The sequence below is a fragment of the Solanum tuberosum genome, unplaced genomic scaffold (assembly GCF_000226075.1).
Source record: "Solanum tuberosum cultivar DM 1-3 516 R44 unplaced genomic scaffold, SolTub_3.0 scf00302, whole genome shotgun sequence".
NCBI lineage: Eukaryota > Viridiplantae > Streptophyta > Magnoliopsida > Solanales > Solanaceae > Solanum > Solanum tuberosum.
In genome coordinates this window covers 657,843-668,913 of record NW_006239238.1, presented here as the reverse complement: position 1 = coordinate 668,913, position 11,071 = coordinate 657,843, and the positions used below count along the sequence as shown (strand labels likewise).

The 11,071-nt window shown below is 35.7% G+C and overlaps 3 protein-coding genes across 4 annotated transcripts in view; 2 read left to right on the top strand and 1 right to left on the bottom strand.

Moving 5' to 3' along the window:
• The window catches only part of LOC102594618 (uncharacterized), a 5,375-nt gene extending 753 nt beyond the window's left edge, over positions 1-4,622 (top strand). The window contains exons 2-8 of the mRNA XM_006360092.1: positions 3-136; positions 1,178-1,255; positions 1,971-2,005; positions 2,103-2,158; positions 2,860-2,958; positions 3,565-3,654; positions 4,154-4,622. Of these exons, the coding sequence (XP_006360154.1) occupies positions 3-136; positions 1,178-1,255; positions 1,971-2,005; positions 2,103-2,158; positions 2,860-2,958; positions 3,565-3,623 (461 nt within the window). The 3' untranslated portion in view covers positions 3,624-3,654; positions 4,154-4,622. The remainder of the gene's footprint in view (positions 1-2; positions 137-1,177; positions 1,256-1,970; positions 2,006-2,102; positions 2,159-2,859; positions 2,959-3,564; positions 3,655-4,153) is intronic.
• Positions 4,623-5,015: 393 nt separating this feature from the next.
• On the bottom strand, positions 5,016-7,845 carry LOC102586659 (uncharacterized). 2 transcript variants are annotated; one of them, XM_015314707.1, is made up of 4 exons: positions 7,639-7,845; positions 6,639-6,709; positions 5,741-5,830; positions 5,016-5,332 (listed from the first exon to the last, which is right to left on the bottom strand). In XM_015314707.1, the coding sequence occupies exons 1-4, from the start codon at positions 7,760-7,762 to the stop codon at positions 5,309-5,311; spliced, it is 309 nt and encodes a 102-aa protein (XP_015170193.1). In that variant the 5' UTR covers positions 7,763-7,845; the 3' UTR covers positions 5,016-5,308. The 2 variants fall into 2 exon arrangements, with proteins under 2 accessions (XP_015170193.1, XP_006360131.1); XM_006360069.2 differs by having other exon boundaries at positions 7,636-7,844.
• Positions 7,846-8,557: 712 nt separating this feature from the next.
• Positions 8,558-11,071, top strand: part of LOC102586337 (probable ADP-ribosylation factor GTPase-activating protein AGD5) — a 7,270-nt gene continuing 4,756 nt past the window's right edge. Inside the window, exons 1-3 of the mRNA XM_006360068.2 lie at positions 8,558-8,779; positions 10,193-10,251; positions 10,388-10,478. Of these exons, the coding sequence (XP_006360130.1) occupies positions 8,729-8,779; positions 10,193-10,251; positions 10,388-10,478 (201 nt within the window). The 5' untranslated portion in view covers positions 8,558-8,728. The remainder of the gene's footprint in view (positions 8,780-10,192; positions 10,252-10,387; positions 10,479-11,071) is intronic.

Genomic DNA, 11,071 nt, shown 5'->3' with positions numbered 1-11,071 from the left:
TGGTGGTGGGGGTGGTGGGAGGGATAATAGTGAGACTGTGAGAGTGTTGAGTAATCTTGTGCTAGCAATTGGGCTTACTTATCTTACTATGACTGGTCAGCTGGGTTGGATCTTGGATGCTATTGTTTCTGTTTGGGTACTTCTCTCTCAAGCATCACTTAGCTTGGCATATTAGCATTTAGATTCTATTTGTGCACCATTTGGTTATTAGAGATGATATATTTATGTAGTATGATGATTAGGGTAGAGGGTTAGTTACGTAGTTGAGAGTTGTCTCGCTTTTTCTTTCATACTAATAGTCGTAGCATTACTCAATGTGTTCTTGTTATTTCATTTCTGTACCATTTTATGTTTCTTGCACTTGGATTATTGTATTATTTTGTTGTATTGATTGTTCCCTTTTAGTATGCTTTGTCATGCGTTGTTTAGTATTTTGTCTTGGTTTTTTCACTTCCGTTGTTTTTGTTCTTCGAACTGCTTTATAATGCTTTTACTTGAGTTGAGGGTACAATCTCTCTAACTCCCAAGGTAGGGGTAAGGTCTACATACACACTACCCTCCCCAAACCCCACTTGTGGACTGGGTGTGTTGGTGTTGTTGTTGATGATGATGATATGAAATGAGCTAATGAAGAAGTGAGATTCATATAGCCGTTCCCAACTTGTTTGGGACTGAAGCATAGTAGTTGTTGTTGTTTGGTTATTAGAGATATACGTCTATATTTAATTTTACATGGAATTGTTAGAGTTTTTTTGTGAGGATAGTATGCCATAGCTTGGGTACACCTTTTTTTCTTTTCCAGAATGATTTTCATCTCAGGTATCACCTTTAAAGTAAATTGTGTGATGCTAGTTCAGAAACTTCTTTAATTCACATTTGCTGTTTCTGATACTTAACATGTACTGTATAAGCTAACACAGTGTATGGAACATGTTTATACTATGATGATGCTTATCCTTTCATATTTTAGGGTGTTTGTGTTCACTGCATTTTAGAATTTATTTAAGTTATCGCTGTTCGCATAGTGCTTAAATCTGAAGGACTAATGAGTAATATATGTACAATTTTTCATTATGCAGTCAATCTCTGTATTGCTGCTTTGCATGTATTAGCTATGGTTATCTTGCCATGCCATACCTTAGATATTAACAGTTGTCTTTCATTTTCTGTTTTTCAGATCCTTGCAGTTCTACTTCCAATTTTAGGTTTGGGAGCTTTTATTTGGTGGGCTGGACGAGATATTGTTCAAAGCGCTGTAAGGGAACTAAACTTGCATGTCTTCACTTTTCCACATTTATCCTATTATTTCAACTGCCTGCATTGAGAATTGCATATGTGCCTACTTCTGCCTGTGAAATATCAAATTTAAGTAGTTTGACTGATAATAAATTTATGTGGATAATATATCTCATCCATTATTTTGAAGTATTTTTGAATATTACATTACATTAAAGGGATCCGGTATTCAAACTCCTCTAGTGTACGGATCTCAATGAGATCACTTTCTCCCCTATTAACTTGACGTGCACTTCTTTTTGACTTTATAGATTTCATCCAAAAATGCAATTTGTGTATAGCTCTATCACCTCAAACCGATTTAGCACTTCTCAGTATCTCAAAATGTGTCAAGTTCTGCAGCATCCAACCTGCTCTATTGTATCCTTCCGTGAAATGCTTAAATTTCAACTGACAGACAGAATTTCTAGAATAACTACTATTTGTGACAAACAACGGGTTATCTTGTGCTCGTATATTTTTACAATGTGTGTATGATGCTTTTACCAAGCAGTTAGGATTATTCTGTTGTAGGTGCACTCCTTAGGGTAATACAGTGATGAGAAATATATATATTGTTTTAAAATTAAAGCAGATCAAATGGAAGTTCTCTGGGTCCATCTAAACAACTATCAGACTTCTTACGGCACATGCTTCCTTTCTGTGTTTGCTAATGGATTTCTTCTACTGTGCAGTGCCCAAACTGCGGGAATGAATTTCAAATTTTCAGGTAAGATCAAATGGAACCTTGTTTAAGAGAAATATTGAAGCCAGGGGGCTGGTTGTTTTTGTTAGTTACTCATAGCATTGATTTTCACCCAGTGCAGGTCTACTTTAAATGATGAGGTTCAGCTTTGCCCTTTCTGTACTCAGCCATTCTCAGGTTAAAATTGATTCTCTAAGTTGGCTTGTCTCCCTTGTTTTGACAACTTCCTCATAGCTGAGCAATTGCCAATTGGTGGCATTCTTGTTTCATTTAGTTACATTATTGCTCTCATATTGGGTTTTAAGAGAGCTGATGGGAATTTGCACACCGAACAGATTTATCAAGAAATTCAAATATCAAATAGCTCGTATCATATATGGCCCTAAATAAAATTTATGTACCCTGTTTACCTCGCGTTTCTCCGCCTCATAATCTTATTCCTTTGTCCCAATGCATATATGCAAAGTAAACCATCAGAAGTTCACAGCTCTTCATGTGGGTTGTTTGCATTGCACTTAGGCTTACTGTATCGATCTCCCAGTCCTAGATATAAGTAGAGCTTCGTCTATTTCTCTTCTTTTCCTTAAAATTATTTTCTCTCTGTCGTGGTCTTTTGAATCCTTGGAGTATATACATGTTTGATGTTTTTTAATGGTTGTTAAGCACTTGAATACAACAATCAGATGTTGCTAGTGATAATTAATATCTTGAGAGTGTTGCATGTGTTTTGACTTTTCTTTCTGTTATCTTGGACTTCCTTGATGTAAATTGATTTTTTTAATCATTTCAAATCTTTGTTCAAACATTGATGTGGGCTATATCATGAGTAACTGATGCAAGCTAAGCGTGTTATTTGAGATGTTCCATGCTATCTGCAGTTGTTGGTAATAAGTTCGTGAGAGACCCAGTAACGTTCTCCAACCAGTCAACTACATTTGGTCAAGCATTCGGTGATTTCAGTACTCGTTCAAAGAAAGGTTCATCTTTCTTACTCTTCTTTAAACATTTACTGGTTATGGTGTTCAGTTGCATAGTCCATTTACCTAAACTTGGTGCATAATAAGGGCACTAACAGTCTAATCATTCATGAAGTTCTTTTTTTATTCTTTGGAATATCGTTCATCTGATGAAGTTAATGCTGCCTCTCCTGTAAATAAGCTCGACTTTTGCAGTTCTCCTTCTGGAAAGTTAGCCAGCATAAACAAATATGAGAATGGATTCCTTCAAGAAAGAAAACTTTCTTTTCTAACTTCTTTGGGATCCTTATGTGCTCTATTAGTGTTGGTATTCAAATATTTCCTTAAGATTAAAGCCTTAAAATTCCAAGCAAACTTGGCTTATGTTTCTTCTCATCATGCGTTTCTGTCTGAGAATTTTCTTAAGATTAAGAGATGAATCTTTAAAACATGTTTTCCAGATAAACTTCAAATAATCCTCATAAGAATTGATTGTACTGCTAGACTGCGGAATACTGCCAAAATTTGTGCAACTTTAGACCATTAGGGCTTTAAATCATGATCCTAGGACTGTCCCTTGATATATCTGGATTAGAGCTTACTTCACCTCATGCATTTACTTTACAGGTAAGGATTCTTCTATCGGAATTGTTGATATAGAAGCAGAAGTTAAGGACGCGGACTAGGCAGTGGTCTCCAGTCATACAGTAGCATATGGTAAAGCACTCAGATTATTTTTGTATCTTTGCCTATGCATGTGATGGACAACACACTTCAAACGAAACTGTAGCTATTTATAAACATTATATATGATGTGTCGTCCACCTTTGTCTCCCTTCAAATTTGTCTTTTTTAATTGAAAAGAAAATCCCATGCACATTCGTTTTGTTGTTACTCCATGATGACTATATGCTGCCAGTGTAGAAATAATGTCCAGAATAGAACTGTTTGGACAGAGTGTACAATCCGTGTCTCTAAAAAGAAGTCATTTCGAAATTGTCATATTCTGTCTATCTCTGACATTCCTCACTTGGGAGGGGGTGTGTTTTGGAATTGATCCTTCTATCGTTGTTATCGTTGGGTGCTGGTACAACGTAATTTGCTATTGATATGAACATATGCACCCTCCAAACATAGATGGTGATTTACATTTTAGCAGTCTTTTGCTGGTCTTGTCCTATTATGTATGAGGCTGCTTCTTTTTCTTCTTTCATAGAAATCATCGATAGGGATTATGGGGAAGCAGCAGCAGCTGAACGGGAAGAAGACAAGAACATCCCACATCAGTATGAAGAGAAGCTTCTCGTAAGCACTATGCTGTCTTGAAATACGAAGAACACTACGTTTAGCATAGCTTGTCATGCATGGTCGTACATGGCTGTACAGTCGCGAACACATGATCAACATATTATAGAATATTGCTGATTATGTTAGAAAAAAGTGTGTGATACCATTATACTTGATTGCAGTTGCACCATAGTATACCACAGCACTGGATAGCTTATCATGTTTGTAAAAATACTTTCTAGCTTCTCATCAGTTGAGGTGTTGATTGTATTATGATGTGATAAGCAATAACATACCCCGTGTAATTCTACACGCGGGGTTCAGGAGGTTAAGATGTATGCACACCTTATCCTCGCTTTCCAACTTTTTAGTTAAGCCAGATGATGCCGTTTTCTCTATGACAGTAGGAGCAATAAACTGAATCTAGTATATTTTTGTGGTCAAATGAAAGAGCTTTGGTATTACCAGTTCATTTTCTAAACAAATTTAGAGCTTAATGATGTGTAAAAACCATTAAGTGTTCCATGTTTCTACGAACTTATTACATTGCGTCTCCTGTTATTGGTTTCCACCTTCAATAGCTAGAATTGTATGAAAAGGTAATTTTTTACCATCTCCCATAGTCTTAACATAAATGGAAATAGGCACCAAATGACCAAAAGCACAACGGATGGGCAGTATGACGAAGCTAATGAGCTTGCTGCATCTGACTCATTAAGCTCCATTAAACCAGGCATAGACATTCAAATGGGTTAGAATGACGCGTAAATGGAATGAGAAGAAAACTGTGGTCTCTTCAACATACTCATGATAATTATGCAAATGGGTAACTAAAGTAGTTTCAAAAAAGAAGAAACATCATATACTTAGCAGGCAAAATGTTCCTAAATGAACCAACATTCTACAGAAAAAAGCAAAAGAAGAAAATACATAGTTGATTGTCCAATATTTCATGTGCAATTCAGTCCCAATAAGAAAAGTGGAGGAAATGGGGAAAAACCCATTTAACATTCTTCATGGCAAAAATTGAGGACCACATAGCCCTCCTAACTTCTTTATTCAAGGCAATTCAGCACGTCAAATATTAGTGGGATCCGTCACCAACTTTCTGCCATAAGATGAAGCAAATCAGATAAGATATTAGATAGAGAAAACATCATATTTCAAGAACAGTTTGAGAATAGCAGTCTGTACAAGGTGAAATGTCTATATACACTGTATACATGACAAACTTGCTACGTTCAGTTAACTCACATATACCTTTTTTCTTCATAAGGTAAGGTAAGATTTACCTAGCATATGTAGTAAAACCATATGGGTGATCATTTGGTCTTCTATTATTATGTCATTCTTATTCAAATCTCAATCAGCTAATAGCTGGCAAAAATAGATATAATATTTCATAGGCATTTATAATATGGACATATAGGAGATAATGACATCGAAATATATGCTTTAACATTACCAGCAACAGCAAAAAATTTGAATGAAGTTGCTAAACGTGAAAGGAATGTACCTCTTCCTTCTTCTCTTTCTTTTCCTTTGTGAAGAGCTTATAAGCTCCATAGAAGGCCAGCCCCCAACCAGTAAGAGAGACGATCACAAACTACAAGGACCAGAGATGTGGTTAACTGGAGACTAGAAATTCTAATTCCAAGTTACAACCAAAACAATAGAATCAAATTACACTAACAACAGTATACAGCGTGAATTTTTATAGCAATTTAACAAATTCACTCATGTTATATCCACAGATAACATTGCACCCAATTGAAAAGACTTCAAGTCATCGAACTATTGAAGATCCGACTCCAAACCTTGGTGATTCACAATCAAAACTAGAAGCTGAACTCACTGAAGTTTCCCAAAGTATATATTTTGTCAATCTAATCTGTACTAATACGTACTTTGATGAGCCTATCCAAAACAGGCCCGACCTTGGTATAGATTTAGGAACCTACCAAAATGAGTAAAACTTTCTAGATATTGAACAGACACATACAGGGGCGCATAACTACATATGATATGGAGTAAATTTTGCAGTGGTCTAACAGATAACTATAGCACAGGCAACTATAGCAGAGGCAAACTTCATTGTGAAATAAGTAGTAGAGAGAAAATCATTTCCCACAATCACAGGTGAACTGTGAATACTCTATGTGCTCTTCTGGATCCCCAATTCAAAAGTGGCACTCCAATGCCCACTTAAACTTGTTGTCAACCATGTATAGGTGAAAATTAGAAGTACTGGTAATAGTTCTCTATCTGACATCTAGCATTCAAAGTTTCATAGCAAACTGCAGAAATTTCATAAGCCAAGCCAAGCAAGCTGATAATGTCAAAGCCAACGACCAAAAAAAGTCATAATAATTTAAACATGTAGAAAAGACATCACAAAGGTCTGAAAGACTCACATGCTCTTCTTTCCATTTTGATGGACTCATCGGATCCTGCCAAAAGTTCACCTTTGGAGGTCCATGATGGTCTGCATTGAAAAGAACGAATATTAGTTATCGTCTCACTTCATGGTACAACTTCATCTGAAATCCAATTGTAAGTGGCATTCATATGCTTGCACTGTTGTTGTTTTTTCCTGAAGCTGAATGCTTGCACTGTTTTTCTTACTTCTTTAGTGGTAGAACACACAAAAAAAGCCAGGATTTTGATTACCCCTTCTACACAACCTTTTCCCCCACTTTCCAAGTCAATCTTGGAAGCAATATATAGAAAAATGGAGGTGGTCATAAGCCAGTTAGGACGAAGAAAACAATATAAAATGTCTAATTTGCATATTGAACTAAGTAGAAACGGTAAACTATATATTTTATAGGAAGTGCACAATTTTCTATCTTGCTAGATTTGCCAGAAAGGTTTTTTGAGGTGTGTAACAAATGCAATGGAACCTTGGAAACTCCGGTTACCAGAGAACATGCATTCTCCTTTACCAATTTAACAAGCTCAGCCCAGTAGTATAAGAAACTTCAGCTTGCTCAGTTAGTTTGAAATCCAGAGCAGTAAATAGAAAAAAGACAACGGTACTATAGCAGAAATAAATGAAAAAACACAGCAAATAGAGCAAAACATTTGTAACTGTTGATCATGTACAACAGTACAAGTAACTATTATTAGGCTCAATGAGATTTAACAGAAGAGCACATGACTTTTGCAGGCGAGCTTACATACGTCATAACTTAGCGCAAACAAAGAATATGCATAAAAAGTTTTCACTTTCCAAAACAAACTAAAAAAGAAAAAAAGGAAAGACAAATGCCTATATGAACTTCCAATGTCCGTGAATCACGACATTACAAGCAAATGCCATGGCTTTCTACTATTTCTTTTACAATCAGATAATACAATTAGCGAACATATTAAAGTTTCACAAATTTCAGGAGAATTAGTTTAATTTACCACCACCACCGGCAAGACCGCGCCGCTGGATAAGTAAAGCGCCTTGCTTCGTTGAGCTAACTGATTTAGAAGCCGAAAATCGAGATAGGTTCGCTGCTTGCCTCGCCGCCGCCGTCCACGCCGCCATCGTATCCTTCTGCCGTGAGAGCCTGCCGGACTGAGTGAGCGAGCTCCTAGAAATGAGTAGATGCAAGAAGAAGACAATGACCAAAAGACCCAAATGTCCTTTTCCGGTAGCTATTGAGTGTACTGGGCCTGGGTTGACGGCCCAAATCCTAATTGTGAAGTTAGCATCGTTAAATATTTGACGGAGATTAATTAAAAATGGACACGTTAGTAAATTTTAAAAACAAATTTTGAATAAATATTATTTTCGAAAAGAGATTTTGTTAACGTAGCTCTTAGACAGCTAACAGTAAACCACTAATCATAACACTATTTATACAACTCATATAATTAAATGATTATGTTAGACCTAACCTATGTTTTGGGTACATTTTTATATCATTTTCTCAACTAATTTGTATGCAAACCTAAACTTAAACACCTCAATTTAAATTAGTTTGCACTCCACTGTCATAAGTTAGCTTCTAAACCATCAAAACCAGTAAAGTTATTTAACTAAACCAATAAAGTTTGTCAAAGGATGACAATTGAGATGAATAATAATTTGTTTATATTGAGTGTGACTATTTTAACTTACAAAATTATGACATTGTTCAATCCGTTTAAATTTGAATAGATTAATACTTCATTTATTTCTTTTTAAAAAAAATTAATTTTACATAAAATCAAGTGATATCACATGAATTATCATCGTATTTATGGTGGACCTACTCGGAAAAAAATTTACTCATGTTGGACCTACTTCCACTAATTCACACGGGAAACACAAAGGGAAATTCGCAAACAAATAAATAAGTCAAAATCAACTAGGCACTGCTGCGATTCCTCCTCCTTTCTCATCCAGTTGCATTTTTCTTTTGATAGATATTTACGCGTCGGAGAGGGGAGGAATCAGATCGGCGATTTTCATTTTCCGATATCTTCTCTCTCCGTCGGTCAATTCGCTTAAACCCTTGCTATCGTCACCATGAATGAGAAGGCTAATGTTACTAAAGAGCTTAATGCGAAGCATAGAAAGGTATTTTTTGTTCCGATTCATGATTTCTCCTTTTGAATTTCAGTTTATTGTGGTTGATCTAGTTAGATTTGATGATGTTTGACTATTGGTTGATACATCTTATATGGTTTTATCAGTTAATATTTGAGATTTGGGGCTTATTGGATCCTTTTTCCACTTGTGTTCTTATTGAACTCCTATTGCTAGTTTTATTCTGATAATTCGAGCAGTGAAATGATGATCTAGTTCAAGCAGGTGCTTTGAATTATGATTTTGGATGCTCATTTTTTCCTAATAGAAGAAGAATAATAGACACTTACACACAATTGGATAAAAAAAGAAGATTTTTTTAACTCATATGCTTACTGAGTGAGAGTTTTCAAAAAAACCGTGATAGGTCCTGAGACAGACACAGATAGATTAGTTATTGCAATTTCATATATAGTCAGTTGTTAGATTACTTAAAGCAAGCATCTTACTGTGTACCTTAACTTTTTTTTTTATCTTGATAATTTAGATCACTTCATTGCATATGACACTGAGACAGTGTCAACACTACATAAGGTTTGTACTGACTGTCCAAATCTATCTGTACAAAGAGGAATCTTTTCTTTGTAATGGATACAAATTGAAAAAGAGATCTCCTTTGGCTTTCCATTTCTGTCTTTCACTCCTTCAAAAGTTCTACTGTGCCTTCCTCTCCGGATAGTCAGGGAGTGTATGTAGGTTCTGTCTTCCAAATCTCCTTCTTATTAGTCTCAAACATCCCTTAGTAGTATATGATACATCCAAGAGACGGGTTTTCATGATATACATCATTTTTTATTTGTTACTAATTATTTAAGGACATAAGGTGAAATTTGTTCATAGTACCAAGGCACTATTGACATATTATTCCTTTCTTAGCTCATTAAATTGATTCCAATATGCATATAGCTGGTATTGAGAACCTAAAGTCAAAGCGTTTCATCATTCGTCAACTTTTTTACACTGAAATTACTAGTTAGAAGTGACTTTATCATTGAATAGAGTTATCCAGAGCTCCCTGATGGAGAAGTGTAGGAGGAAAGATAATTTCTTTATAAGTTAGAGGATGTATGAAAGCAGCTTAAGCAAGCTCTCAATGGAAGCTTCCTCAATTTAGAATTCTTAGCATCCTGAGTTGGAGGCATTAAGTCCGATGTAGTATCATGCACATATTATCCAAAAAAATATAAAAACTATGGTATATGTTCTTGCTCCTCTTACTCATTTTCCTTGGAGGAAGAAAGGGAAAATTTTCTTCAAATTAAAGCAAAAAACACAATTAACCACAAGGATGATTATCACCGTTGCAGTTTTTGGTTCTATTATATGATCCCTTCACAGTTTACTTACTGGTGGTTTATGTGTGCATGCACTTTCAAAGTAACTCATTGCTGTGCTTGTTGACAGATACTAGAAGGACTTCTTAAATTGCCCGAGAACAGGGAATGTGCAGATTGCAAAGCCAAGTACGTATAAAGATGTATTTGAAACGTGATATAGTGAAGCTCAGATGCGCTTGTTAATAGATCATTAAATTGAACAGAATTGGCTTTATGTATGGAATCCTTGTATTTACTGTATTTTTCTTTTGCACCAATGCAGGGGTCCTAGATGGGCAAGCGTGAACCTGGGAATATTTATTTGCATGCAATGCTCTGGGATCCACAGAAGCCTAGGGGTGCACATATCAAAGGTGATATATCCCTTATCTCATAACCAAGATGTTCCACATATACTAAAAAATCTGAAATGGTGGTGAGCACTTGAAGTCAAAAGTTTTGTCACAGTTGAGAAATTACAATAGTAAAGGTTATGGTCAACTTTTTTTTTGAACTTGAAAGGTTATGGTTATGGTTATGGTCAACTTTAGTTCTCCCTGTTGTTGCTGCTTCATATTCTTGACTGATTTAAAACCTTTTTCACCTGGGGCACCCCTGATGAATATATGTTGATTTAAGATCACAAGGATGGGGAACATTTCATATCTATTAATTCATGACTCTACTACTGAAATTCAACCTATATCTAACTTTCTCTGTTATTGCATTGTCTTCTGGTTAGAGGAATAGATGTTATGTACTTTGGTTGGAAAATCACTCTACATTTCTTCGTCTTTGTGTTTTATGAAGATGATACAGGAATAATTTCTAACATCTTACTGTTATGCACACATGTCGACCGAATGGAGTCATTTAACTATTACCCACTATTGTTAAAATGAAGAAAGTCTGTGAAACAACTCTTTTGCTGTTTCATCGGGAGGGGGGGGGGGGGGGGATTTTTTGG